Consider the following 27,854-nt stretch of genomic DNA (forward strand, 5'->3'; position numbering starts at 1 on the left):
GCAACTGAGTGCCTGCCCCAGCCTCTCCGCTGCTCTCAAATCTTGGAGGACCACAGGGAGGCAAAGGCACGAAATATAAATAAGATAAATTCAGCTGGGCGTGGTGGTGCACGCCTGTAATCCCAGTACTCAGGAGGCTGAGGCAGGAGGATCGCCATGAGTTCAAGGTCGTCCTGAACTGCATAGCGAGACACCATCTCAAAAAGAAATTAAATAATCAACTTTACCCACGCCCCCATCATCCCATTCAAACTCTTCACTTTGTTTTTAAATAAATGACAAACTCCTTAGCATGGCTGGTATGGTCTCTTAAGAGTCGATCTTTCTACGCACTCTCCACTCCTAACCCACTCCTGAGCTTCTGTTAAGTTCTCGCAGAATTCTGCAAAAGCCGTGAGCTCGTTAGGTTGCAGGGTCGAGCTCGCGCTTCTGCACGCGAGCGCTGCCCCCATGCACCTCGTCCAGCTTCAGGGTTCAGAGTAGGCTCCTGCTGTATTTAGGAAACTCGACCGACCCTGACTCTTTCCGGTTCGTTTTATTCCCAAAATGCCCCAGAAAAGACACGGTTTGCGCTGATCGATGGGGGCGTGGCCAACGGAGCCCGGCTGCAGGAGAGGCTGGCCAATGGAGCCCTTGATTCAAGTGGGCGTGCCCTCCAAGGGACACTTTAAATACACAGATTTTTTTTTTTTTTGTCTTTTTCCTTTTTATTGGTACCGGGGATTGAACTCACGACTGCCTGCTTGCAAGGCAGGCGCTTACGCCGCTGAGCTAAACCCCCAGCCCCTAAATACACAGATTAATCCGGTTTGTTTCGCAGTCGCCCAAATCTGAGTCAGATGACTTCGTCAGCCTTCCTTTCCTGAAACCCCCACTTCCCGCGGGAAGACTTTTTCAGGCAGAATTTCAAAGTTTTATGGCAACTTTTACAGAAATCACAGAGACGGTGGCTGATGCGGATGGCTGGGGAGAAGGGGCGTGGTAACGAGGCCGGGTGCCCGAGTGGATGCACAACTGGACAATAGAATGCAAAACAACAATAACAACAACAACAAAAAAAACCCATAAGAAGCAGGTGGTTATGGGGATGGCAAGGGTCATCCTTGGGTGACAAGGAGTACGAGCACTCCCCGCTCCCCAAGTGTGTCCTTTAGGCAGGAAACATCAACAGTAAGAAAATGCAGACGGCCTACCAGGTAGACGGCGGCCTCCAAAGTTTAAAATGCTCCCCAGACCCAGGCCCGCCCGCCCCCCCGACAGGCAGAGATGTGGCAGCATTTGCTGGCTTGTAGTGTTAGTCCTCGGGGACCCTCGGGCTGCTCCTCGAGGGTCCTGCCCGGACTGGCTGGCACTGAGGGCGAAATGAACCTCCGAGGCTGTCCGGGGAGACTCCCGGCAAGGTTGAGGGAGTCTACTGCCCTCTCTCCAAAGCAAAGTCTGTCACCCTTTCCCACGACATGCACCCACCCGCGTCCCCTCCCCGCGCACACTATGTACACACGCGCGCACGCAACCCCTCCCTCCAGGCGCGGGCACGCAGAGGTAGTGGAGGGCAATTGGGGCGCTGGAATGTGAGAAGTTGCAGGTGCCAAACGTGCCTCCTCCAGCGAGCTTCGGGACGGATCCCCGATTCCTCCGAGCCTCGGTCCCCCCATCTGGAGTGCAAACAGCAGGAGAGAGATGTGCGTCCCCCTCCCCCCGGGCGCGGGCGGAGCTCCCTCAGGGTGGAGGAAGGACCGAGATCTGTGCGTCCTGGGGGTCTAGGGTCCCCGGGGAAGGTGACTCCAGAGGCCCTGGGATGTCACCAGGAGAAGGGAGACTTCTGGATGTCCGGGGAGAGAGAAATTGTGTTCCGGAGGATGGGGAGAAGTCTGGAGGTGGATCTTTCTCCAGGAGCGAGGAACAGGGGGCAGGGCTGAGAGCCTGGGGGCGGAGCTCGGGGCGAAGGCTCCGGGAAGGGCGGGCCGGGTCTCAGGAGGCGGCGGCCAGTCCTGGAGCTGTGTCCCGGCGAGGCTGAGTCCGCGTGGCGCCTAGAAGCCACGGATGTGGCAGTATGCCTCGAGGCTGGCAAAGAGGATGTAGAGGAACCAGAGGCCCAGGAAGAGCGCGGTGGTGGCGAGCTTGGGTCCGCGCGGGCCGCCCAGCTCCCCGCCGATGTGCGGCCGGCGCCGGTAGAGCAGCACCGCGATGCCCACGAAGGCGAAGACGGTGAACAGAGTGACCGAGAAGGCCAGCGTGCCGGTGCGCACCTCGAACGGGCGGCCCTGCACCGCCCAGTACACGGCGGCCACCGACCAGGCCACCCCCAGGCCCAGGAACACATTCACCGCGTTGGAGCCCGTCACGTTGCCAATGGACGCGTCCGCGCACTGGTCCTGCAGCGCCGCCACCTTGCTGGCGAATGTGTCTGTGGGGACATGGCACATCACCGTCAAAGCTCGGCGGTGACTAGTGTTCCTAACTCGGGTGGGTCTGCCTAGCGTGCGCTCCACCTCCAGCACTGTTGGGGGGCCAGGGGGGGTCTGGGTCTTGCTGCATACTTGAGAGGCTGGTTTGAACTTTGTAGCCTGGGCTGGCCTCAAACTCTCAGCAATCCTCTTGCCTCAGCTTCTCCAGTTGTGGGTTTTATGGGCCTGCCCCTCTGTGCCCCGCTAGTGCCTCTTTCAAGCAGACTAGTATGGCTCCATGAGTCGCAGTTTCTTTCTTGGGGCACTGTCTCACTTTCATCCACCCCTCTGCCTGGTATCTCTGGGACCCCCACCTCTTTCTTGATTGCACTCAGCTGGCTCCCTCTGTTTTTTCTCCTTGTGGCTCTGGACACGCAACCCAGGGCCTTCACACTGAACTACAATCCCCCGTCCCCTTTGAGCCAGGCTCTCACTAAGCTGCCCAGGCAGAACTAGAACCCGCCATCGTCCTGCCTCAGCCTCTCATGAGCTGCAATTACAGGTGAGGGCCATCATGTCCTGCCGCACACCTGGCTTCTACCGTCCCTCCCACTTCATCGCTTTGGGACATTCCACCCACTTGGTCTCTGGCAGGATTCATTTCAGTTGTCCCCTCCTAGCTTTTATGCATCTCAACGTGTTTCTCAGCGACCCTTTCTCAATGCTGCCCCTTCCCTGAGTCCTGATCCAAGAAGCAGGCTTTGGGGAGTTACCCGGTATGGAGGTGCCCAGGGCCACGAAGACGACGGCATTGACAGAGTCCTTGAGGCCCACAGTGCATCCAAAGTGGGAGGCGAGGTCCCCAATGAGGGCAGTGAGCAGGCCGATGACCAGGATGCAGACCCCAAAGCAGGCCCAGCCGTGGCAGTACTCAGTGGGGGGCACACAGGCAAACAGCACCTTCCAGAACACCGTCAGGAAGTGCATCACGTAGTCAAAGCACGATGGCAGCCGCTCTTCCCGGGACCCGTCCTCCTCCTCCTCCTCGTCCCCTGTGGGAACACGACCCAGCGGAGCACAAACTCATGCTTCCTTCCTCAGCTACAGAGGCCCCGCTTTATTTCATTTCCAGACAGGGAGTCCCACAAAACTGTTTTCCCAGAGTTCTTTGCCCCTAGGTGTGACCATGTCAGCAGCTATAAATACTTACTTTCCCAGAATCCCTTGCAGTTGGCAAAGTGTATAGGCCAGGTAAAAAGACTTCCCCAGAATCCCTTGAATTCGGAGGAGGCCATAGGTGACTTGCTAACAATATCAGCTTCTCAGAACCTCTGGCTGTTAGGGATGGTTGTTTCCCTAACTAAAACTATTTCTTTTCCCAGAAGCCTTTATTGCCACTGAAAGCCATATCCATAGCTATAAAGAGTCATTTCTCAGATTCGCTGCTGCCAACTGTGGCCACACTCAGCCCAATATATTTGCTTTCCCAGGATGTCTTGCACAAGAGAGAAATATAAACCCAGCTAAAAATTAGTCACTTTCCCAGAATTCTTTGCAGGCTTCAGTGCTAAATATACGCTTTCCCACAGTGCCTTGCAACAGTGGCCACATCACTCAGGCTGGCAGTGAGACTTAAACAGCTGGTGGTGGAGGCTGTAGCTTCCCTACTGTGGCACTGAACAGGGCTGTGACTTCTGCACTTTGTATAGCACAGTGTTCCCTGGTGTGGCTCAGTTCAGCCTGCTTTTGCCCTGGAGGGAGTTGTGCCATGGGAAAGCACAAATGAAATGCCCTGGCCATCTTGCCTAAGCTGATACACATAGGGTGGGGCATGAGAAGCAGCATGCAGGTGAGTGCCCAGTGTCACGTCATGGACACTGATAAGAATCCCAGGCCCTGACCAGTCACACGGAGCAGCCAGGGATAAAATGCCAAGACAGCCACCAGATCACAGACCCACTTCCCAAGTCCATCTGAGGTGCTCCTTGATGTGCTCTCTCCGAGAAATCCCAGGGTGTCAGTGAGCGGAGGACAGCTGTGGCATAGAGGCAGGGAGAGGCTGATGGATTCAGGGACTCAGATCATGTATCCCCTTCAACATCAAGTAAATGAAGTTAACAGCTAAAGTTGGGGACTTCAGCCCAGCAGGCACTGCCCCTTCCTTATACTTGGAATGTGGACTTGACATCAGGAACTATAGCAGCCACTTTGCAACCACAAGGACAAAAGCTGAGAGTGGGAAGGCAAAATGAAGAAGAGAGGCAGCTTTTTTTGTCTTTTTTGAGACAGGGTCTCACCATGCAGTTCAGGCTGGCCTTGAGCTCACTTTGTAGCTCAGGCTGGTCTTGAACTAGCAATGATCCTCCCACCTCAGCCTCCTGAGTGCTGGGATTACAGGCATGAGCCACCACGCCCGGCTAGAGAGGCAGCTTTTAATGACACTACTGAGCCACTACACCAACTCATTACTACAGATTTTTCCATGAGAAAAAGAAACTTCAGTGTGTTTGGGTCACTTGCAGTTTTCTGTTGTCTGCTCTGAACTCATCTCTGATGAATTCACAATGATTGGGCCCAGGTCAAAGCAGGGAGACTGAGCTCTCTGGGGACCTGCCACTACCTCACTGGGGGCTTTTCTCTGTCCCACTCCAAGTGCTGCACTGGCTCCCAACTACTCGCAACCCAAACTGACCTCCGGCCTCATCCTGTACCTCTCTGGACACCCTCCCACAAAGTGCCTGCATCCACACTCAGGTTGAGTCAGGCACCCCCGTCTGGGATCGCTGTGGGGTCCCCCAGCCCAGCCCAGTTTGCTGCTGTGCTGTAACATACCTGCCTATACCACAGGACAGGGCCAGTGTTGTCTCAGTCACTTCTATGTCCCCGCCAATGTCCCGGAACAGAACTGGGCCCAGAGAATCACTCAGAAATATGTTGTGACTCCCAGGGGCGATGCCACCCAGCTTGAGAAGGCCCCAAAGCTCTGCCATCTCCAGCTGCTTCTCTCCCACCCCAAGGCGGGGTGTCCCCCCAGTTTGTCCCCCCAGCTGGGGCCTCCATGAAGGAAAGTCGCTGTGTGACATACAGATTCCCTGAGCTCTAGCATTGGTCTCTTCCTGGACTCCCTGTGGGATTTTGGGTCCATCCTTCCTCTGCCTTGGAGATTCAGTTTCTCCAATCTGTATCACAAGGAACCAGAGTTGGTCTCAAAGATCAAAACTGCGGTTTCAAGGGTCATTGTACCTCTGGCCACACGGGGGCGCTGTAGGTCCGTAGGAGGCTGAGCAGGGTGCGGACCGTGCAGGTGGGAGACAAGCCGGGTGCTCTAGTGACTGTCTCCATGGTAACAGAGGAGCCCAGCTCTGTCTGGGGAGGCCGAGTCATTCCCGTTCTCACCCCACTCACCCCTGCCTGATGCCTGGAGAAAACCCAAGCCGGGACCCCTCAACCAAAAGCCAAGACCGAGGCCTGCAATACCCTCTCCTCCGTCTCTGCCTCCACCTGTCAGGGCCTCCTCGTGTCTGTGTCCCCGCCTCTGTGGCTCACTGTCCCTTGTCAGTCAGTGTGCAGGAATATTCGCGCTGTCTCTGTCCTGCCTCTGGTGTCCTGTATGCCCCTCTGTGTCTGTCTCTCCCCTCTATCTTTCCCTTTGTCTTTCTGTTCTCTTTTGATTGAACCCAGGGCTTCTGCACTGAGTTGCACCCTCAGCCCTTTTTTACTCGGAGACAGGGATTGATAATCACCAAGTTGCCCACGCTGGGCTCAGCCTTTTGATCCTCCTGCCTCAGCCTCCTGGAATGCTGGGATTTCAGGCGCGCCCCTACACCCGGTTCTGCCTCTGTCCCCCGCCCTCCTCCCTTCTCCTCCCTCCCTCTCCACTTACCTGCACTCACGGTCACTGCTTCTAGAAATTGCTCCCTCCACGAATGGGTTCCAATTACCAAGGCCAAGTTCGTTTTCTTGATGAGTTTGTCCACCGTGTTCTGGGGGAGAGCGGACAAGACGCGGTCACAGCCCATCAGCACCCAGGGAGGCTCTGGGTGGGGCACGGGGTTGGGCGCTCGCGTCCCATGCAGGGCGCTTGCGCCGGCCGGCAGCTCAAACAAGGGACAGGGAGGGCGTGCGCTGTCCGTGGTGCTGACGCCGGCGATGGACCGAGGCCTGGGCCTCAGGTCGGCAGCGCCTGAGGTCTTTGGGGCCCCCAACTTTCCGGCCCCTCCCCAAGGACATGCCTAGGCACCAGCGAGTCACCTTGAAGTCATAGGACTCCTCGATGATGACCTCCAGCCGGCAGTTCTCCCCAAGAACCGGCTTGCCCATCTCTGCTATCCTGCGAGCCTCCTCCTCCTCAGCCGTCAGTTTCCTGTCCCCATCCCCTGCAGCACGAGGGCGGGGTTAGACTCCAAGGAAGCCTACACACTGGGCCTGCGATGCTTTTCCTACCTGTCGCTTAAATAAAAACCTGTCTGTCCTCTAGGAAGCCTCCTGGGTGACCCCTCCCAGCTCCATCTGACAACCCTCTCCTTAGCCCCTTGAAGCTTAGTTGTGGGGCCTGGATTCACACGGGGAAGGCTCTGTGACCTCGGGCAGTGTGTCAGCCTCTCTGTGCCTCAGTTTTCATATCTGTAAGATGGGCACAATAATTCTTACCTCATACAATAATGTGAGAGTTAAGTAATCTAATTTGTATGAAGTGCTTAGCACAGGGCCTGGCACACATAAATATTCAGTAAATGTCACTTTCTTGTTATTGTCACCAACACTGACATCATCATCACCATCCTTGGGGGAGGACTCTTGGTCTCTACATCCAAGCTCTGGAGAGACCCTAAAGTGTGTCTGAGGTGGTCAGAAGAGTGGGGGGTCCCCAATTTGGGCACAAATCTTGAACCCCAACCTACATCTTTGCCCTAAGATCACATTTCTCCACAAAAGATTTTGGCTTTTTAAGCCCAAACCCAGCTTTAGTGCCCAACTTCAAGCCTGATTCTACCTGTGGCCCTAACTTCATCACTACCCTGACTCCAAATTTCAACTGTTAATCCTAACCCTAAATTCCCACCCCAATTCTAACACCCATGATCTAGCTCCTCAGTAACCCCAAGCCCAGTTCCAAACTCCAACTCCAGACCTCTCTGCAGTCATACACGACCCAAAACCTCAGTTTCAATTCCCAACCCAAGTATCACTGTTAACAAAGAGCTTGATGGTATGGCAGAGCAGGCTACCTGTTCACCCAGACCTCTTTCCTATCCCTCCTGGGGAAACAGCTGAACTACATTTCCCAGCCATCCTTGCAGCTGGACTCAGCCATGTGATTGAGTGACAGCCAATAGAGTGAGAGCAGAAGGGATGGGCAGTTGGTCCTCAAAAACCTCCCATGTGTTCCTCCAGACATCCTTGCCCTGTTTGTCAGATGGAAGCAGGGGGTCCAGCAACAGTGCCAAAGCTCCATGGCACCATGGAGCCACACTGGAAAGCAGAGGAAAGCTACCCAACAACAGGGAACACTCAGAAAACTGAGCAAGAAACAACTTTTGATGTATTAAGCTCTGTGGACTTACAGACCGATGAGTTACAACAGCTTGAATCACTTATCCTAATGAACACAGTCTAATGCTAACCCTAACCATGAGTTCTACTGCTGGTCTTAGCTCCAAAGCAACGTGTCTCCATAACAATCTAATCAATTTTTTTTTTTTTGGTACCAGGAATTGAACTCAGGACTTCATGCTTGCCAGGTAGGCATTGAGCCACTGAGCTAAATCCCTGGCCATTCTAATCTCTAACCCAGTCCCCTAAAAATCTGTAATGCCAAACTCTAGCTTCATCTTTGACAGAAACTGGGTCCAAATTCTGCTTTGATCTCACCATGGTCCCAGGAAACCATGTCTACCTTAACCCAAGGGAACACTGATCTCAAATCCCAACCCTACCATAGTCCAGATCGCACCCAACCCCAATTCCCTCTGATACCCCACAAACCCAGGTTTGATTCTGTGGCACTCACTTCCCCCAGCCTTGGCCACAACACATTCTTTACCTCCACAACCCTAACTATGACCCCAACTCACAGTGCACCCCCTCTAGGGCAGGCAGAGCCCTTGCCCCACCCCAAGTCTACCTCCACCTCACCTCCAACCTGCCTCACACCCCACCTTGGCACTCTGCCTTCCCCAACGCCCCTCCAGGGGCTCCTCCCCCTGTGACCCTACTCACCTTGATTGAGTAGCAGAGCTGGGGAGAGACAGAGACAGGAGCACAGTGAGATCACTTCCCTGCGAGCGAGCCAGCAAGAGCAGTTCAGGTGTCCGCCGCTCAGCCCCAGGGCCCCCCAACCCTGGGCCCTTTTTCTCCCACCTCACCTGAAATCCCTCGCTTAAGCCACTGGGGCTGGCCCAGCTCGATGAAGAAGTTATCCTTTTTCTCGTACTCCTCGTCATCCACGATCTTCACCTGCAGAGTTTTCCTGGGCGGGGAGGCGGAGGTGTGGTGTGAAGCCCTCCAGAGCCTGGGCAGGCCCCAGCCCCACCGTCACATGGGGTCCTCACCAGCACCCGCACGAGGGCTCTGCTGCTGCCCCTGCTTGTCAGAACAGACCCAGACACCTCGAGGAGGAAGGGAGGGTTATGACAGGGAGCCAGTCCGAGCTCTCGGAAGCTGCAGGACCTGATGTCTCTACCTGTGAAACCCCTAGTCCAGCCAGCCGGCCACTGCCACTTCCCATCTCTTCCCAACCTCGCTGCAGCCTCACCACCCACCGCTGAAGTGCCCCATAGCGGCTGGGTTGGACTGCTCCCTGCCCTGCTCCAGACACGTGGGCGGCTCCCATTTCACTCGGAATAAAAGCTCACATCTGAGGACAGTCCCCAGCCCCTGGGCGCAGAAGCCCTGTTCCGCTCTCTTCTCAGCACAGCAGGGCTGCTTGTGCCCCAGGGCCTCTGCACTGGCTGTGGCTGTGACCTCTCTCTAACCACTCCTCCTTGGACTCACTTCCTCGGCCCATTCTCTGTCCACTCTTCACCTTCTCCATGAGGTCCGCTTCCATCCCCTTCCTGAGTGCTGAAATCCATTGCCCCTCATCAGCACCCCATTCCTAGCTCCCCTACCCTGCTTGTTTTTTTTTCTTTCTTTTTTTCACTCCCCCTTCTAATGTGCCATGTAATACACTTAGGTTTTTTTTTTTTTTTTTTTTTTTGTCTTTTTCCTTTTTATCGATACCGGGGATCGAACTCACGACTGCCTGCTTGCAAGGCAGGTGTTTATGCCGTTGAGCTAAATCCCCAGCCCCTACACTTAGTTATTTTATTATTTGCCACTTACATCTTCACTTTAAAATGTAAACTCCACCAGATAAGTTCAGTGACATTCTTTGCAGTATGTCCCATACCCTGAATGGAGTCTGGGGCTTAGTGTGCCCTCCCTAAATATTTTGTCAACTCAAATCCATCAACAGAGACAATCCTCTCTTTCCTGCCCTCCAGTCTGACCACACTGGGAAGACTTTTCCCAGCATCTCTGCTCCCATGGCAACCAGGGTGTGTCAGGGAACAGCCAGACATTCCCTATCCCATCGGGCACACAGCCTGCGAGGGCAAAGACCCCACGCCCAGACACCCATAACTCTGCCACTAGCAACTCTTTCAGCTGTAGAAGTCACGTAGCCCCACGAGGCTTGGCCCTAGAACCCAGCAACACAAACACCAGCCCACGCAGTCAGCGGGAGAGGAAGCGCAGCCAGCCACACCGCCCACACCACACGCCCGCAGCCATTCCCTATGCAGTGGCAAATCACAAGGACAAAAAAAAAAAAAAATCCCTTGCACAGCCCAGATGCCTGTTAGCACAACATCCCCACCGTAGCCGTGGGGATCGCCAGCCCACAGGCCACCCGATAACATCCATCGTGGCCACTCTCCTTCCTTGCGTCTCAGGGTCTGCTTATTCCCTTCAGTGCCTCAGCCTGCATCTTGGTCTCTATTTGCATCTTCCTGTCCCTCTCTGCTTTTCTCAGCTTCCTGGGCCTGCACCTCTCTCTGTCTCCCACCCTCTCTGCGTCAGTCTCTCCTCTCCTCTCTGCCCTTCTTTATCTGTTCTGCCCTATATCTCAGCCCCTCAGCACCCACAGAGTGAAATCGCCGCAATGATCACAGTCCACACGAGGATGTCATTCACAGTGGCATCTCGACATTCTAACGACGACAACCATGTAAGGAAGGGTCGCACAGGATGTGGGGTGCCAAGCCCCTACCCTCCTGGGCGGCGCCCCCACTGCCGGGAGGACCGGCGCTGTCCTCGGTGCTGAAACCTCGCAGAGCCAGGGTTTCCCTCGTCACAGACACCTCGGGCAGCTGCTGGCACAGTGACGTGATGGCATGGGGACGCATACGGCCCCGCCGCGCACTCGCTCGCTGATAGAGCACCTGACAGGCGCATCGCCTGGGAGACCCAGGAGGAGAAACCCAGCAGGCAGGGAACAGCAAGGCAGACTGGAGCCAGAGGAGGGAAGAACTTCCTGGGGCCTCCTCCCCGTTGCTCCCTTCCTAGAGACTCCCCCTGTGTCTTAAGTAAGCATCCTGGGTCTCTCGCTCTTTTCGGCTCTATCTCTGCTTGTCCTTGTTACGCTGTCTCCCATCCTCACCGTCTGGCTCTCTCCTCTCTGTCGATCTGTCTGTCTGCCTGTCTCTCTCTACTCATCTCTGTGTTGATCCTGCCCGGGCCTCCCCTTAGGCTGGGCTGCTTCAAAGCGCTTGTAATTAGCGCCTGCTCGCCGGTTCCAGGAAGGATGTGTTTCCCTAGACGTTAATTAGCCTCCTGTTCTCCGTCTCCTCAGCCACAGCTGGGAGCTGGGCGGGGGCGGGGCGGAGGATGTCCCAGCCCCGGGAGGCCTCGTGGGGTGGGGGACGACGGCGTCTTGAGGCTGCGCCGGCCGAGGGAAGTGAGTTGGACCCCAGGAAAGACCTGGGGTGCCAGTGGAGGGGCTAGGATGGTTCCCCTCCAGTTCTCAGTAACCCTAAAACAGGAACCAAGGTAGGGACAGAAATGGAGGTGTAAGCGAAGTCCAGGGCAGAAATATAACGGGAGTGGGAGCGTTAAGCACTGAGGGCAGGCAGGCAGAGAATAAAATCCAGAGACCCCGGGAGAGACCGCCTGGGAACCAGAGCGGCAGAGACCAAGGGCGAGACGGAGAAGCGGCGCGGGAGAGACAGAGTGCGCCCGGTGTGGGCACGTAGCAGGGAGGGGCGCGCGGGGCCGAAGGTGGGAGGCGCGTGGGCGGCGGGAGAAGGGAGCAGACGGCCGTGCGGGGGCGGCAGGCAGCGGGCAAGCAAGCAGGAGGCGTCACCAGCATCCGGGCAGACGGTGGGGGAGCGAGGCTTCGAGGCTGCTGCACCCGGGGAAGCGGCGTCTGTGCATCCACCTGTGCGCATCTGCACCCGTGCATCTGTGCATCCGCCCACCCTGACCCCAGACCCAGCCCCTCCGTCCCCTGGTGCCCCCACGCTCTGCACCGTCTTTCCCCTAGCCTCCACCACCTTCCCACGATCTCCCGGGGTACCCAGGGTCTTCTTTAGGTCCTGCCTATCCTGGCCTCCCACTCTCCGGGCCTGCCCACCCTAGCGCCCCTTATTCAGCAGCCCAGGTCTATTTCTGCGGCTCTGCCAGGCAGCATCCATCGCCTCCAGGCCTGCCCCCTCCACTTTCGCAGGCGGCCCCACCTGCCCTGCTGGCCCCGGGGTCCCCCTCCTCGGGCTGCACGCCAACTCCTCCAGCTATCTGAGGCTGTATTTAGGGCTACACCTCACTCTCCTCAACCCCGAGCCCATCTTCTCTCTGCTCCCTCCTTGCCTGTCTACCCAGGCCTTTTTTTTTTTTTCCACCCAGGCCTTTCTTGTCACTGGTCTGACTCCTCTCAACCTAGCCTTGCCTCTGATTCGGGATCCCAGCGCCCCCACGCCCCGCTCTTCTCCTAGTCAAGCCCGGTTTCTCCGGCTTGGCCCACCCTGGCCACGCCCACTCCTGGGCGCTCCTTGTCTCCACAGCTTCCAGGCCCTTCCCATTTACAAGGCCCGCGTCCCCTCTCCCTTGCAAGCTCCGTTTCTCAGGCTTGGCCCATTGTGGCCATACCCATCCCTGGGCCAGCCCTGTCTAGACAGCCCCAGGCCCCGCCCTCCTCCCATTCAAGCTTCCCATCACCGTATTACTCAAGTACAGCCCACCTTGGCCCCACCCATTTCACAGCCACGCCCCTCCCATTCAAGCGCCCTCACAGGACCTCCTTGGCCCCGCCCACTTCTATCCCCACAGTCCCCTTCTCCCAGTCAATAGCCTGGCCCCGCCCACCCCAGGGAGCCGCCCACAGCTCCGCCCCGCTGCGGGTGCGCAGACCGCTCACATGGTCTCGTCGTCGCCGAACTCCAGCTCGCCGCACGCGTCCTCGTAGTGCACGCCGCCGCCGCGGGCCGTGCCGTCCACCGTGCGGTACGGGAGGCGCACGGTGCCGCGCGCGCCCGAGCTGCGCACGACGCGTACGTCCACGGTGCCCATGCACTCGCTCACGTGCAGCAGGCGGTCCTGGAAGGAGAAGATGCCCGCGTGGTCGTCGTCCAGGATGGTGACGGTGGCCAGGTGCGGCGCCACCAACCGCCCCTTGGGCCGCCCGCCGCCGTCGGGCTCGAACATGCCCTGTGCGTCGCCCACGCGCAGGTTGAGCAGCCGCACGAAGAAGTGCTCGTCCTCCTCGAAGATGTCGTCGTCGATGATGCCGATGCGCAGCTCCTTCTGTGTCTCGCCCGGCTTGAACACCAGCGTCCCCTCGCTGGGGAAGGCGAGAAGAGAGGGCATCAGGCCGGTGCGGGGCAGAAGGGGGACTGGCGCCAGTGGGCAGGCTGCTCGGCAGAGGCCCAAGCATGCACTGGCGTCTGTGCCTGCAGTCTAGTTCAGAAACACCTGGCTTTCCAGTGCATTTCTCAGTCATTCTAGGTGTGTGTGTAATCTGGCGCCCAGGCCACCTTCTGTAGCCGAGACCTTGGAACTGCTCTTGTCACTGATAAAAACCCTTCTGTGCTCCCAGGTGCCCTCGGAGAAAGCCTGCACTCTACATGGGCATTCATTCATTCATTCAACAAACACTCACCAAGCACATGGGCTCTAAACTGAAGGATGCTGGGGACCCAGTGATGATCAAGTTCCTTTCCTCTTGGGGCCCATAGCCTCACTGGAGAGCTGTATCATGTAACTAATAGTGACACATTTAATGGTTTAATTATAGTTTGTTCATTCACTCATTCAACAAACACTAACCACCGGCTGTCCTGCAGGCATGGGTGTAAGTGTCCAGGACATGGCAAGTGACACTAGGTCAGGGGCGGTCTTTGAGACAAGGGAGGCCCAAGCGGATCCCAGCAGGAGCTGACCTGTGAGGGGAAGCAGTGCCCATCCACCGGGCAGGAGCTGGGTCAGTGTGTTCGTGGGCACAGCAGCAGCAAAGGGACAGAGGGGACAGCGAGACAGGGCCTCAATGAGAGTCCACAGGACCTTACTCTGAGGAGGTGGGAGCCATGGGAGGCACTGGAGCAGAAGAGGGAGGAGTGCCAGCCTAGGGTCTCCCTAACACCTAGAGGCTGTCCAGTGGCACAGAATTAGGGTGACATGCTGAGGGGACCTCGGAGGTGTCACAGACTCTGCAGACTCCATCATTTCCCGTCTCACAGTCTGCATGTGAGGCCCTGTGCCTTCTTGAGCACCTGACCACAGCCCCGGCTTCCTGGCCTTGTGTGAAGACAAGTGACAGTGACAGTGAGCAAGTGACACTCGCACGTTAATGCTGGAAGTTTGGAACCTAAAGCCTCGACTGGCGGGAAGAGGCACACCTGTAATGCCAGTATTTCAGGAGGCTGAGGCAGGAGGATCAAAACTTTGAGCCCAGCTGGGGCAGCTTAGTGATTTGGGGAGGTCCTGTCTCATGAAAAAAAGGGCTGGGCTGCAGCTCGGGGAAGGCCCTGGGTTCAATCCCCAGTACCACACCCCCCCAACAACCCCCAATGTTAGAAACTACTTTGGTGTATGTGATACTAGGGGTACAGTTTGCACTGGGGCCCTTGCACTGAGCTACATCCCCAGCCCTTTTTTTCATTTTGAGACATGGCCTCACTTCTCACTAGATCTCTAAGTTATCCAGGCTGGGTTCAAACTTGCCATCCACCCCCTGCCTCAGCCTCCTAGAGTCCCGGATTGCAGATGTGTGCCACTGTGCCCCTCAAGGCAACTTCAAGGGCAGCAGGATGCAGCGATTCAGCATTGCCTGTACCAAAGACTGAGCTCCAAGTGTAGCACACGGTTAACCTGGTACCGCTGTCATGGGCAGGCTGACAGCTCTCACCTCCCTGTGTGCATGCGGGAGGGCACAGCACCCCTTCCATGGAGGGTCCCTGCCAGGACTGCACTGAGAAAGTACTTTTGGGGGTGAGGGGACATCCGACAGACTGGCACCCAGGGGAACTGCTCTTCACTTTCAAAAGCTCAGGACACAAGGGTCACAGGAAGGCCGAGGGGTGTCACAACAGAAGGTGACCAAGGAGATGGGACAACCAAATGTAACAGCGTGTGGTCCTGGGTCTTGCAGGAAGGGAGGGAGGTGCAAGGCTGTAGGAAGCCACAGAGGCGGGGACACAGATGGGCTGTAGACCACATGACCTCTATGGAGTGCTTTGGTGCCTGTATGTCATTGCTGTGTCCCCGCAGGGCCTTGTCATTCTCAGGCCACATGTGCAAGTGTTTGGGGGGGCCTGTGACTCACTTCATTGAGGGCCACATTATTAAAATTCTTTATTTATTTATTATTGAAACGGGATCTCACTATGTAGTCCAGGCTGGCCTCAAACTTTCTGCAATCTTCCTGCCTCAGCCTCCTACAGTGCTGGAATTACAGGCATGCCAATATGCTTTTATTATGTTAAAAATGTGAAAGTGGGGCACGGTGGCACATGCCTGAAATCCCAGCACTCTGGGAGGCTGAAGCAGGAGGATCATAAATTTAAGCAACTTAGCAAGACTCTGATTTAGAACACAAAAAAGGCTGGGGATGCAGCTGAGTGCAAAGACCCAACTTCAATCCTCAGTACCCAAAACCAAACAACAGACAGTGAAAACACAGGACAGGGTGTGAACAGCTGATGCTTCTAATCAGAGTTGGGCCACCTGTCCCTGCAGCCCCTCTGTGGCTGTGAGGCTTTTAAAAATAAAAAGCTGGGCGGGGGTGGGGACGGGCCTGGCAGCAGGTCACAGAAGGCTCGATCTATAGGGTTCCTGTTCCAAAACTGGAGCTCTTAGAACCATGGGATGGGGGACTGGCTTTGTGAGGGTTACAACTGCAAAATGTCCCAGAATCCCAAAGTTCAAGAACTGCTCGGTGCATTAGGGCCCTAGGGCTTGACTTTCAGAATTCCCGTTTGGGGGCCCCAGAGCCTGTGTTTAATTTGGAGAAACTGAGAGCCACAGGGCTATCCTAGTACAAATGAGAAAAGTACTTTCCTCCTAGGCACCTATTTCCATGAGCCAGGAATTTTTGGAGATGAGCACACCTGATATGCTATCCCCAGGAGGACACAGTATCCCTTCCAGGGGTTCCTGCCAAAAGGGGATGACTTGAGTCTAATTTCAAGGAAGCAATACACAGACAGGGACCTCAAATGTGGTACCTTTGTGCAGTGCACAACCTCAGCAACTGTACTTAGCAACCTTAACTGCCTGGATTGAGGTAGAGTTGCCCTAGGAACAGAAGTTAAGGCTGAGCTTCAGCAATAGCCTGTCTCTTCTTCCTTCCAGTGCTGGTCTTGGCTCCTTGATAAGTGATGCCACAGCTTGAATGCGGATGAGATGGTAGAACCACAATCCCAGTACAAGGGAATGCAGCTTGTTCCACAAGGAGGCGTGGGGCTGAGGTGCCGGTGATGGCAGGGGCACCTCAGGGGGGAAGGCTGCTGGACAGACTAAGGCAGAGGGCTGAAGCCATAGATACCCAAGCAATGGAGAGAGGTCTTGTCTGAGGTGGGACCGGAAGTGTGTGACAGGACAGGGGCTGCCACTCGACAGCAGGAGAGGGATCCGGGCATTGCTGAGGGGCCATGGGGACATGGACCAGGCCAGGGCTGCCGAGAAGGCCCTGACCGGAAGCAACAGAGATGACTCGGCTATTGCTCCCCTCGGGGAAAGATCCCCTCTTGCTGTGAGCAAACCCACAGGGAGGCACCCAGAGAAGCGGTAGGCACACAGTAGGTGCTCAAGCAAGGCTGGATGGGCGGGTGTGGTGCCACCCCCCATGTCTGCAGGAGCCCAGCCTGGGCAAATTGGTGACTTAGTGAGACCTGTTTCAAAACACACTTGTCATCCAGCACCCTGGGAGACTGAGGCAGGAGTTCAAGCCCTGCCTGGGCAAGTTATCAATATGATGAGACTCTAAATGAAAATATAAAATGAAGAGTTAGCTGGGCGCGGTGGTGCACGCCTGCAATCCCAGCATTCGGGAGGCTGAGGCAGGAGGATCCCCACTTTGAGCCAGCTTGTACAAACTATCTCAAAATAAGTAACGTAAGTGGCTCAGGAGCGTAGCTCAGGGCGAAGGCCTGCGTTCCAGCTCGGGTCTTGGGGGGTGGACATTGCGAATGAACGGCGGCGCGGGGCACCCACCTGTACTCGTAGTCGGAGCCCGCCTTGGCCGAGCCGTCCTCCGTGCGGTAGTCCACGTAGAAGGTACTGTTGCCCTCGCCGCCCTGGCAGGTGACGGACAGCAGCACGGAGCCGCAGTTCTCCAGGCAGTGGTACAGGCTGGGCTCGAAGAAGATGCGGCTGGCGCCGTCGTCCTCGTCCTCGCCGGCGCCCTCTGGCGGCGCCGCCCTGCGCGACGCGTCCGCCGCGTGGCGCCGCAGCACGTTGCCGGCGCCGGTCATCAGCCGCGTGGCCTGGATGCGGTAGAAGGCGCGGCTCTTCTGCTGGTGCAGCAGCGCATAGTAGTTGGCGATGCCCACCAGCTGCTCCAGGTCCTTGTCCGGGTGCTTCTGCTTGAGGTCCTTGAGGATCTGGATGACCTCGCGGCGGCTGGCGTCCAGCTCGCGCGCCTCGGCGGGGCCCGGGCCCAGCGCGCCCAGCTCGCCCGGCGCCTCGGCGCCCACGAAGGTGCCGTCCAGCTCGATGCTCTTGGGCGGGTCGCCCTCGGCGCCGATGATGATGCCGCTGCGCGGGTCGGTGCGGTAGCGCTTGTACACGTACTTGTAGAAGAGCAGCCGCTTGTCGGCCATCCAGGCGAACACCACGCACACCGGGAAGAAGACGAGCGTCAGCAGCGCCTCCCACACCTGCGGGCCGGGGCGCGCGTCAGCCTCCGGCCGCCAGGGGGCGCGCGCTCCGGCCCGCCCTGCCCCCCCCCCCCCCCCGCGGCCGCCTGGGGCCCCGTTGACCCGCTCACTGTGGCCCTTTCTGCCTCGGTCACCATCCAGCCACCGCTCCTTTCGTCCCTGTGCATCGCTCAGCCGCCCTCCTCTTTTCTGTCTGTTCATCTCCGCCTCTCCGCATCACCGTGTGTGGCGCACTGTCTCACTTGGCGCTTTTGACCATTCCTAATCCTCTTTCTCTCTGCATCTTCGTGTCCTTTTTTAAAACTCTTTTTGAAGACATTCGTCTCCCTCCCTGTAAGTCTTCAAAGTCGTTCGCTTTCTTAATGAGTGTGTGTCTCTTCAGACAGAGCTGAGAGAGTGTGTGTGTGTGTGTGTGTGTGTGTTGGGAGGGCAGGAATGGGGATTGAACCCAGGGCTGCCTTCTGCACTAAGCTACACTCACAGCCCTATTTTTGGATTTTGAGACAGGGACTTGCTATGTCACTGAATTGCTCAGCTTGAGCTGGAACCTGCAATCCTTCTCCTGCCTCAGCCTCCCAAAGTACTGGGATTACAACCGTGTGGCACCATACCTCCACCCACCTTTTACACACTGAGAACCACACCTCCCGGGGCCAGGAACTCAGACGTACTCAGCAAGTGACAAAGGTCCCTACCCTGTAGCCCCAGGCCATCTCAGGATGCAGAGCTTGTGTCTCTTCCTGCCCAGCTCTCTCCGTCCTTCCTCAGAGGCCTTCTCTGCTCACCAAAATTCCCTCCAACTCGCAGCCACCAGTGTCTACGGCCTTGCCAGACTTTCCTTCCTTTTTTTTTTTTTTTTTTTTTTGGTCCCAGGGATCAAACTCATGACCTCACGCTTGGCAGGCAAGCCCTTATGCCGCTGAGCTAAATCCCTGGCTAGTCTCCCTCCTTTGATTTACGTGGTACTTAGGGGCTGGACTGTGACTCTAACAATGGCGGGTGAGGTGGTGCATGCCTATAATCCCGGCATTTGTGAGGCTGAGGCAGGAGGATCCCCTCCATTTTGAGGCCAGCCTGGGCTATATACAGTGAGTTTGAGGCCAGGCTGAACTACGTATTGAGACAGAAGATGAAGATGAAGATGAAAAAGAAGAAGAAGAAGAAAAAGAAGAAGAAGAAGAAGAAGAAGAAGAAGAAGAAGAAGAAGAAGAAGAAGAAAGGAAAGAAAGAAAGAGGTGACATGAACAGGATCATCATGATTACCACAAGTCCAACTGTCTTAGGCTATCTGAGTTTTCAGAGTCACCCGTCTGTGGCCAGGAGCCATCCACCAAGACTCCCTGCTCACCTTGTGCAGACTGAATGCTATCTTTATCTCTGAAGATAAAGAACAGAAGACTGAAGAGTATTTGGGCACAAGGCCCCGGAAGTTCCTTGTACACAGGCCTGGTAGGGAAAATTATCTTTGAAGATCCAATCACCATATCCATGGTCACTGTGTTTACTGACAGCTCTGAGCAAAGTCAAGACTTGGAACTCGCAGAGCCCTGCAAAGCCACCGGGCCAGTTTGTGATGGGAGGTGGAATTTCCAGCACCCGCTGTAAGGTGAGCCCTTAACCAACCCCGTGTACGGCAGAGAGCACTCTTGATCAGATGAAACCCTCCACCTCCTGGCCAGAATTTTCTCCCTGCAGGTAAAGAAACAGTGGTCCCAGCTGGCTGGAGCTGTCCTGCCCAGCCCAGAGGACTGGGGCTCCCTGAGGTCCTCGTTGGGTGGGGGTGCTGAAATGCAGGGTGCTACTGATTTGTCCTCAGAGTGGGGAGGTGGTGTCTCCTGGCCATTAGTGGCTGGTGACACCCGGTGATCCTTAGGACAGCCCCACACAAGACAGAATTGTCCCATGTCCCGCCTCCCTGCAGAATGTTCCCCTGATAAGCCGTGCGTGGAGGCACAAGCCTGTGATCTGAGCCAGGAGGATGGTAAATTTAAGCCCTGCCTGGGCAACGTAGTGCTTTAGCTAGACTGAGGTGGGGGCTGAGGATGTGGCCCAGTGTAAAGGCCGGGGACTCAATCTACAGTCCTGCAGGAAAAAAGAAAAAGAAAACAAAAAAGAGAAATAAAACATTTCTTGTTTTGTGTGTGGTGTGGTGGTGCACGCCCGTCATCCTAGGACCTGGGAGGCTGAAGCAGGAGCACTGCTGAAAGTCTGAGGCCAGCCCTGGCTACATAGTGGGTTCAAGGCCAGCCTGAACTACATAGCAAGACCCTGTCTCAAAACACACACACACATACAAAAAAAAAAAAAAAAAAAAAAAAAGGAAAAAGGAAGGACTCCCTGCTGGACAACTGTGTCTGCAAAACCCTGTTTATGAGTCCTGAACCCCGCCTGCGTCTGTATATCCACAGTCTCGCTGCATGGCTTCCCATAGGCCAGATGCACACATTGCTAACCCTAACCCTGTGCTACCATCCCGCTTGCTGCCTAGACCGCCTTTATCCAGTTAGGATTTTTCCTTCTCACACACTCAGCTTCTTCAATACGAGTGTGAGTTGGCACGAGGGCCCCTGGTTCCAAGAACAGTCACATGGCTGCGTCATGGCTGGGAGGTTGGGCAGAGCTCACAGGAAGCACAGCCGTGTTCTTGGTTCCAGGCATTGGTTCCTCACCCTGCACGGGGTCATCCTGTTGACCCTCATGACAACCATAGTGACCCCCATTCTATAGGTGGGGACGGTGAAGCCCAGGGTTACATAGCTAGGGAGCAGCAGAGATGGGATTTGGCCCAGGCCCCTGGCTTCAGGCTCCTATTCCCTTACGGTCCTAGGAGCAGAATGAAGGGGACAGAGGGAAACATTTGTTGTCCAAAGGGGTCCTTGGGTATGCAGAGCCAGGGCCTGGGAGTTTATCCTAAACCCTTTCTTGGTTTGGCCCAGAGTGGGTGTGGGCTTTGCCTGAAGTCACACAGCAATCGAGGAGGCCATCCAGAGGCCTCCCACTCCCAGGTCCCTAAGGAAAATGTCCTGGAATTCTGGTTCCCCATGGTACTGCTGGGGGGACCCCATGTGGTCACTTGTCCTCTGGGTCTCAGCTGCTCCTTCTCAGGGGAAACAACTCCTTCCCTGCCCCACCCAGCCTCTCATTCATGGGATTAACACTTCTTTTTGCACAGTTTTGGTGTAGATCCTTGTCACAGGTTTTAGAAACCTATGTCAAGACACCCCAAAACCACACAATGCCTCTTCTGTACTTTTTGCCATGGCAGCCAAAAACTCAGCCTCCCAGTCTTGAGTCAGTGGTATAACTTTCTCCCTGCCTGACCCACCCCCATCTCCTGGGCCTCGACCTCTCTTCCCTGGCCACAGTCCTGCCTTACACATCACCTGCAAAGCACTTTTTTATCTGTAGTGTTAGAGCCTTTCCGGGAAGCAGCGATACACTGAAAACTCTGCAGCTGAGAACAGATTACACACAGTGTCAATGAAGCCAGGGTGCTGCAGATCAATTATGCATGTGTGGGATTAGGCCAGGCCCATAAATAAATTATGCAAATGTAAGTTGCAGCGAGGAGCTGTGGGGAATACATGAAGCAGTGTCTCCCAGGAAAGACTGGTGTAGGGATCCAGGTAAAGCCGAGGGAGAGGCAAAGGATCCTGGGAATAAAGGTGTAAGCCATCAGCTGTGGTCTAAAGGCTGTCTTGCTGTTGGAATAAATTATGCAAAATGGACACAGTTTATATCTACGTTGGATTGGATGGGAGTATAAATTACACCGCAGCGGCATAAATTATCTCGACACCAGAAACCCAGGATGAATAATGAATGAATTATGCAAGCCACCGCCACATAGCTGGCAACCACAGAGCTGAAGAATGCAGATGTGGCCACGCATCTGTGGGAGCCCGAGGATGTATTATGTAAATTGTACCAAGTTAACCAACCAATTAGCACTGTCAGAAAACATGGGGCTGGTTTATGCTAATACCACATGAATTATGCAAGTGGGGATGTCTTATTGCAAGGATAGAAATAAATTATGCAAAAGCCATCAAATACAGGTAAATATGTGATCACTCCTGTAGGCACTACACAGATCCCAGGGGTGCTGTTAAACACAGGCGGCCCTTGTGAGTGTTAAAAAGCCCCCCTCTGCATGAGTACAGCGTAACACCCTCTTGTCTGTCCCCAGGTGCTTCTTGCACCTTCCACAGGCAGGGTTTGCAAGCACCAACGGGTCTCCAGCCCCACTTTGCCCTCTCTGATCCAATCCCCTTGTGCAGTGTGTGACCTGCACAACCACTCCTGGTAGCCCTCTTAGATGTGAGCATCCACTCTCATCTACAGAGATCGATGGCCCTCTGGACTTTGCACAAGCACCCAAAAGGTGCCTCCCAGCTCACCTGGACCACGCCTGGGGAAAACACAGCCAGGATGAGATAAAGCCAGACGTAGGCAAAGATACTCCAAGAGGCGGTGACAAAGAAGACCCTCAGGTGCTTGATCTTGCGGCTCTCGCCAGCGGGGATGACGTAGACACAAACGGCGATGACCACGAACATGTTGAAGGCGGCGCTGCCCACGATGGTGCCCGGGCCCAGCTCGCCCGCCTGGAAGTTGTGGCCACAGACCTCGATGACAGACAGCAGGATCTCAGGCGCAGAGGAGCCCAGGGCCATAAGCGTGAGGTTGGACACGGTCTCGTTCCAGATGCGCACGGTGCCCACACTGGTCTCGCCGTTGGCCTTGGTGATGGTGATCTCCTTCTCCTTGGATGTGATGACCTCGATGGATGCCATGAAGCGGTCAGCGATGATGGACACGCCCAGGAACATGTAGACCATGGCCACGAAGTACACCACAGCACGTGCGGCCTTGTCGCCCAGCGATGGGTCGTCCGGCTCCCACACAGGCAGCAGCACCCCGGGTTGGCAGCGGTAGGAGCCCTGGCAGCCCCCTGTGTTGGCGTCGCTGTCATTGGCCGGGGGAGGCGGCAGGGAAGGGGTCGGAGTGGCTGTCCCAGAACATGGGGGAGCCCCCAGCAGGAGTGTGGCCCCCAGCAAGGCCAAGGCAGCCATGGGAGGTGACGGGGTCCTAGGGAGGAGAAGGAGAGGGGAGGGTAATAGGAGCCTGCCCTGCCCCATCACACCAAGTCCTAGCCCTCTGGGCGACAGGGAGTGGGTGGAGCTAAGGACCAACACAGGAGGCTAAAGAAGACTCACAGTCCCAGAGAAAGGGACACGGGACAGCAAGGAACAGAAGGGCTGTCCTCTAGTGTGAAGCAGGTAGGAACATAAGTTGGGAAGTCCTGGCAGGGTCACACATCCTGTTATTCAGCAATTCCATTCCTAGGAACAGACCCAGAAGAACTAGGCTTACTTCCTCCGGCAGGTATGGAAAACACCCATGGGACCCATCTCGTCAGCTTCCTTTATTAACAGTGCCGACTTTAACAGGGCCCTGATGGAGATCAGCCTCAAAATCAAGAGGCACAGCGTGAAAATGGCTTCCACTGGAATATTATGCAGCACTAAAGAGGGGGGAGTTTTGGGGGAGTGTGTGACCACACAGGGAAGCTCATGGACACAACAGCAGAAGGGAGAATGAAACCAGGCACAAAATGAAGTCAGGCGCACAAGAAAAGTGTGGGTGGCAGGGGGAGCAGAGCCCCCAGTGTGTTAGGTAATTCTGATGGTCTCAGCTTGGCCCTCAGTGATCTCCTGCTTGGGATCTGATTGGCAGTATGTGCTGGGAGTCTCTCTGTCTGTCTGTCTGTGAAGGGTAGGGCTAAGCAGGGGTCACAGGAGGATCTCATCTGTACCCCTCCCTGTGGTGGCAGCAGCTGCGGGTCACTCCAGTCTTCCTAGTTGTCTGATCTGGGCTTTCCCCATTCCCCACAAGCAGGGATACAAGGCTTCTGTCCACCCATGGGGTGGCCCCTACTGTTTCTCCGCCCACTTCTGCTCCTGGGCTTGAGCGGGCAGTTTCTTCACCTAGGTCTCCTTACAAATGGGATCTGCCCAGAGCCCTCCCTGGCTGTCTCTGGGCTTGAGTCACCCCCTGGTCCCCAAGGTCATACTCTGTCCCCCTACCTTTGAAGTGGACACTCCTTCCTCCCCAAGTAACTCCCACAGTCACCCAGCACCAACTCTGTCCTCCTGGGTTCTCCAGGAGGGGGCCTAGGTAGGAGCTCCTGGTCCCACCTCCCTCCTGTTGTCATGGTAACTCTGTCACCTATAAAAAGGACCAGGGATGGGGAGGCAGGTGTCATCTTCCAAGCCTCCTCCCTCCCGGACCCCTGAGCCACCAAGGTTGCTGGGTCTTCCAGTAACTTCACTGCTGCCTGCAAAGTTGCTCCAGGAGTCTAACCCTCAGCCTACCCCAAGTCTGGCCCGCCCACGGCTGGGAGCAGGCTCCTCTGGGGGAGGGAGGCAGAATGTTGGCAGGAACTTCTCCAAAAGGAGGGAGTTTGTGTGAGTGTGAGTGGGGGGGGGCAGGGGTGGGGAGAGGGGTGACTCTTAAAGGGCCACAGCACAATTAGTCCCCTCAGCAAGGCCCCTAATGATACATCTAATTAGCAGCCCCCTAATTAGCAACGACTTAGGTGTAATTACAAATCCACCAGGAAGCAAAGCAAAGCCTCAAGTGCTCCCTTCTCCCAACCTCCTCCTTGGCGCTCAAATGCAGGGGCCTGAATTCATGTGAGGAGAGGTCCCCCCGCAGTCCAACCACCTGTCCCTGTGCGGGGGCAGTGCTTTCCGGCTGGCTGGCCACCTCCCCAGGGGCTGGAGAAAGCAGCCTGGCTCAAGGCCTTTTCCTGCAAAACTGGGCTTCCTCTCACTGGGGCCTGGCGGGAGGAGGGGTCGGGAGGAAAGGCCCTGGATAAATATTTGTAAACCTGGGCACACCATCCGCTTCTACCATGGACAGCCAGCGCACTCTGTCCTGGGCTTCTGCCTCTGCCTCTGCCTCCCCAGCAGCCTTGGAAGCTAATCTGGGCCTCAAAAGCAGGGGCAGAAGGATGGGGTTGAGCGGGAGAGGGAGCAGGTGGGCAGACAGCCGACCTGCCCAGGGCCTGGCTGGCAGGGTGGGTTGTGGGGGGGTACGCCAGTTCTTCTTCTCTGGGCTTTGGTGGCTGCAGGCTTGGGGTGGGGCTGGCCTGGGGCTCTCTTCAGGATGCTGCCCAGAGCAGGTTGCTATGGGCAGGTGTGTGGGACCCCAAGGAGATGGGGGGATGCAGAGTAGAATCCTGCACTTGCACAGGGGAGGCTCTCATACCAGCCTGCACTGTGCCAGCCTGGGGATCACAGCTGAGAGCGTCCGTGTTTGGGGCTGCCATGCACTGATGGGTAAACTGAGGCCCAGACTGGGAGGCACTTGGCCAAGTCACATAGCTTTGAGTTGGGGCAGGGCAGAGATGGGGACTCAAGGTGATGGACTCCTAACCTGGTGACCTTTTAAGCCATCTGGAGTACTGGGCAATATGATCTGTCACACAGGGCTCAAGGCCAGGGAGGTGGTGGACACACAGGCACACACACACTCGTGCACACTCACACAGACACAGACACACACACACACACACACACACACACACACACACACACACACAGCCCCATGCAGCTCCAGCCCAGGCCCAGGCTTCCACCTGCTGGGCCATCCACCGCCCACCTCCTCCAGGGAGGCACAGGAGGCAGCTGCTACCCTCTGGACCTCAGAGGGTTCTCAAGAGTCCCGGAGAATGTGGGGACCCCTCTGTGATCTGCCCCCAGGAAACAGGTCTGAGGCTGTCAGGCCTCAAGGGGTGGAAGAGAGGCTGTAGGCAGGACTGGCCCGGCCTGACTTGGGACCTAGCGCTGTGCCCAGACCAGGAACGTGGCTCAATAGTTGTCCAAAGATAAAATGAGTTAGGAACCAGACAGGCAGCCTGAGATACGGAAGTCAGACTGTGGGGAGGACTGGTCCACGTTGAACGGAGAGGTTACACTGGAGAAAGGGGAAAGCCAAGCTCTATGGCAAAGGCTACAGGTTAGATGGCCAGCGGAGGGCCGGCAATGCGACAGGGAGGGGCTCTGTGCTGGGAAAAGGGCGCGATGCTGTGAGGGCAAAGCAGGGGCCCTTGGGGCACTCCGGGGACTCCCTCTGTGGGGACCCTCGGCCAGGTCTCCCTGAGCCAGGGGCGGAGCCAAAGGTGTGTGTGGGAGAGTTAAGCGGCTGGGGGAAAGGGAGAGGCCAGGGGAGCCGGGCGGGAGCTGCCCAGAGACCAGGAGAGGTGGGGAGGAGAAGGAAGGAGACACAGAGGAAGACAGAGAGACGGACATAGAGAGGGACAGACGGACAGAACCTTAGGAAGGGCTAGACAGTGGGGCAGAGATAGAGATAGCAGAGATGGCGCAAGGGGCAGGCAGAGAGAACCGGGGGGCTTGGGGTCAGAGCCCGGAAAGCCACAGAGCCACCCGAGCAGGCAGAGGAACCCGGAGAGGCGGCCGGACCGCCAGCCCGAACCCCAGAGAGGTGCAGAGGCGGGGATGAGACTCAGACGCGAGAGGGGGGCGGCGAGACGTGGGGGTCCCCGGGTTCTCGGGTAGGGGTGTCCCGTCTTGCACCCCGCCATGCAGCCTCAGGGGGCACCCCCTCCCCGTAGACACCCCCACCCCGCGTCCGAGCCCATCACCGAGCGCCAGCCAGGGAAGCAACCCGCTTCTCCAGCGCACCCTGATCGACACCTGGTGCTGAAACCCACCCCGCACCCTGGGGGTCTCTTACCTGCGGTGGTGGCCTGGGACGGGTCCCCCCAGCACGGGGCTGGCAGCGGTGGGCGACTCCGCCCGAGGAGAGGGAGCGAGGCAGAGAGCCGCGGAGCTGAGAGCGCGAGCGAGAGCCGGGAGGGGGGAGGGAGGGGGCGGGGAGGAGGAGCCGGGGGAGGAACGCGGGGAGGGGGCCAGGCGGGAGGAGGGGGCGGAGCCGGGGCGGGGGAGGGGGCGGTGCGGGCGCGGGGCGGGGCCTGGCGCGCAGCGAGGCGGGGGAGGGGGGAGTTCGCGCCTCCGACCGGGGCTCGGGTTCAGCACCAGGGCCGGGGACAGCAGCGGAGGCGCCCGCGCGTATGCGTGTGCCAGGGCGTGTGTGCACAGTAATCCCCGGCCCTCCCTCCGGACACACCCGGGCCGAGTCTCCAACCCATACAAGGGCCGTAAGAGGCAGACACCGCTACAAATAGTTCAGGCTCCAAGGGCTTGCGGGGAGGGTAAGAATGCAGGGCTGGAGTCAGATCCAAGTTCACACACGGTGTTGCTCCCGCGGACACCCGGGAGAGACAGCTGCCGGCCACACAGCCCTCTCCGCGGGCCAGACACCAGGGACAGACAGCTTTAGCATGCCCCTGACACGTGTTGACATAATCAGCCCTCACACCAGCCCTGGGCTACTGTTTTACAGGTGGGGAAACTGAGGCACAGGGTGATGTGTGTGTTAGCCACCACAGGGCTTCAGGCGGCGACAGGGCCAGAAGTCATGAAGCAAACTGTAGCGGCCCCGGCAGGTGGAAGGGGCGCCAGAATACCCAAATCGAGCCTGGACGTGCCCACGCAGATGCACGGAGAGGGGGGTGGGGGGGCTCCTGGACCTAGCCATCAGGACACACCCAGATCCCCCATGAGGCCACCCACCCACGACAGGTGAGGGAACTTGGAGATGATCCAGAGCAGGTGGCTATTGGGGGCAGCTCCTGCTCATGCCAGCAGCCCATGCCCACTGCCATCCCTGGCTGGGCACCCTGGGGCCTGCTGCCAGGAGGGACAGGTTCCAGCTCCTGCCACTTCCCACGCCTGGGCCTGGCCAAGAACCGGTAGGCTCCTGGCTCTCCAAAATCTTGGGCCAAGAACTGGAGGCTGTATCTTCACATCAGTGTGGGCAGTCAGACTTCCACAGCGAGAGGCAGACATGTGGCCAGGTGACCCTGGGTGCCCTCCCCCTAACCACCCAGGAAACAGGTGTCCCACCCAAGCCCTGGCCCCAGCCTGGCTCCTCCTCAGCATCCACTCCCCAACCCTGCTGACCCGGATTCTATTCCCAGCCTGTGGCGGGGGAGGACAAGATTCTCTGTCACTCCCAGCTTCTGCTG

The 27,854-nt window shown here is 57.0% G+C and overlaps 1 protein-coding gene across 1 annotated transcript; it reads right to left on the reverse strand.

Annotated features, from left to right (window-relative positions):
- Positions 1-516: 516 nt before the first annotated feature.
- Positions 517-26,634, reverse strand: Slc8a2 (solute carrier family 8 member A2). Its single transcript, XM_063252985.1, has 10 exons — positions 26,501-26,634; positions 22,138-22,828; positions 17,073-17,737; positions 12,781-13,203; positions 8,753-8,856; positions 8,607-8,624; positions 6,639-6,763; positions 6,271-6,370; positions 3,161-3,439; positions 517-2,407 (listed from the first exon to the last, which is right to left on the reverse strand). Exons 2-10 carry the CDS (start codon positions 22,810-22,812, stop codon positions 2,031-2,033), a joined length of 2,766 nt encoding a protein of 921 aa, XP_063109055.1. The 5' UTR covers positions 22,813-22,828; positions 26,501-26,634; the 3' UTR covers positions 517-2,030.
- Between the last annotated feature and the right edge of the window lie 1,220 nt (positions 26,635-27,854).

The sequence above is a fragment of the Cavia porcellus genome, unplaced genomic scaffold (genome assembly GCF_034190915.1).
Source record: "Cavia porcellus strain 051 isolate PalLab524CR breed Dunkin Hartley unplaced genomic scaffold, mCavPor4.1 scaffold_7, whole genome shotgun sequence".
NCBI classification, from domain to species: Eukaryota; Metazoa; Chordata; class Mammalia; order Rodentia; family Caviidae; genus Cavia; species Cavia porcellus.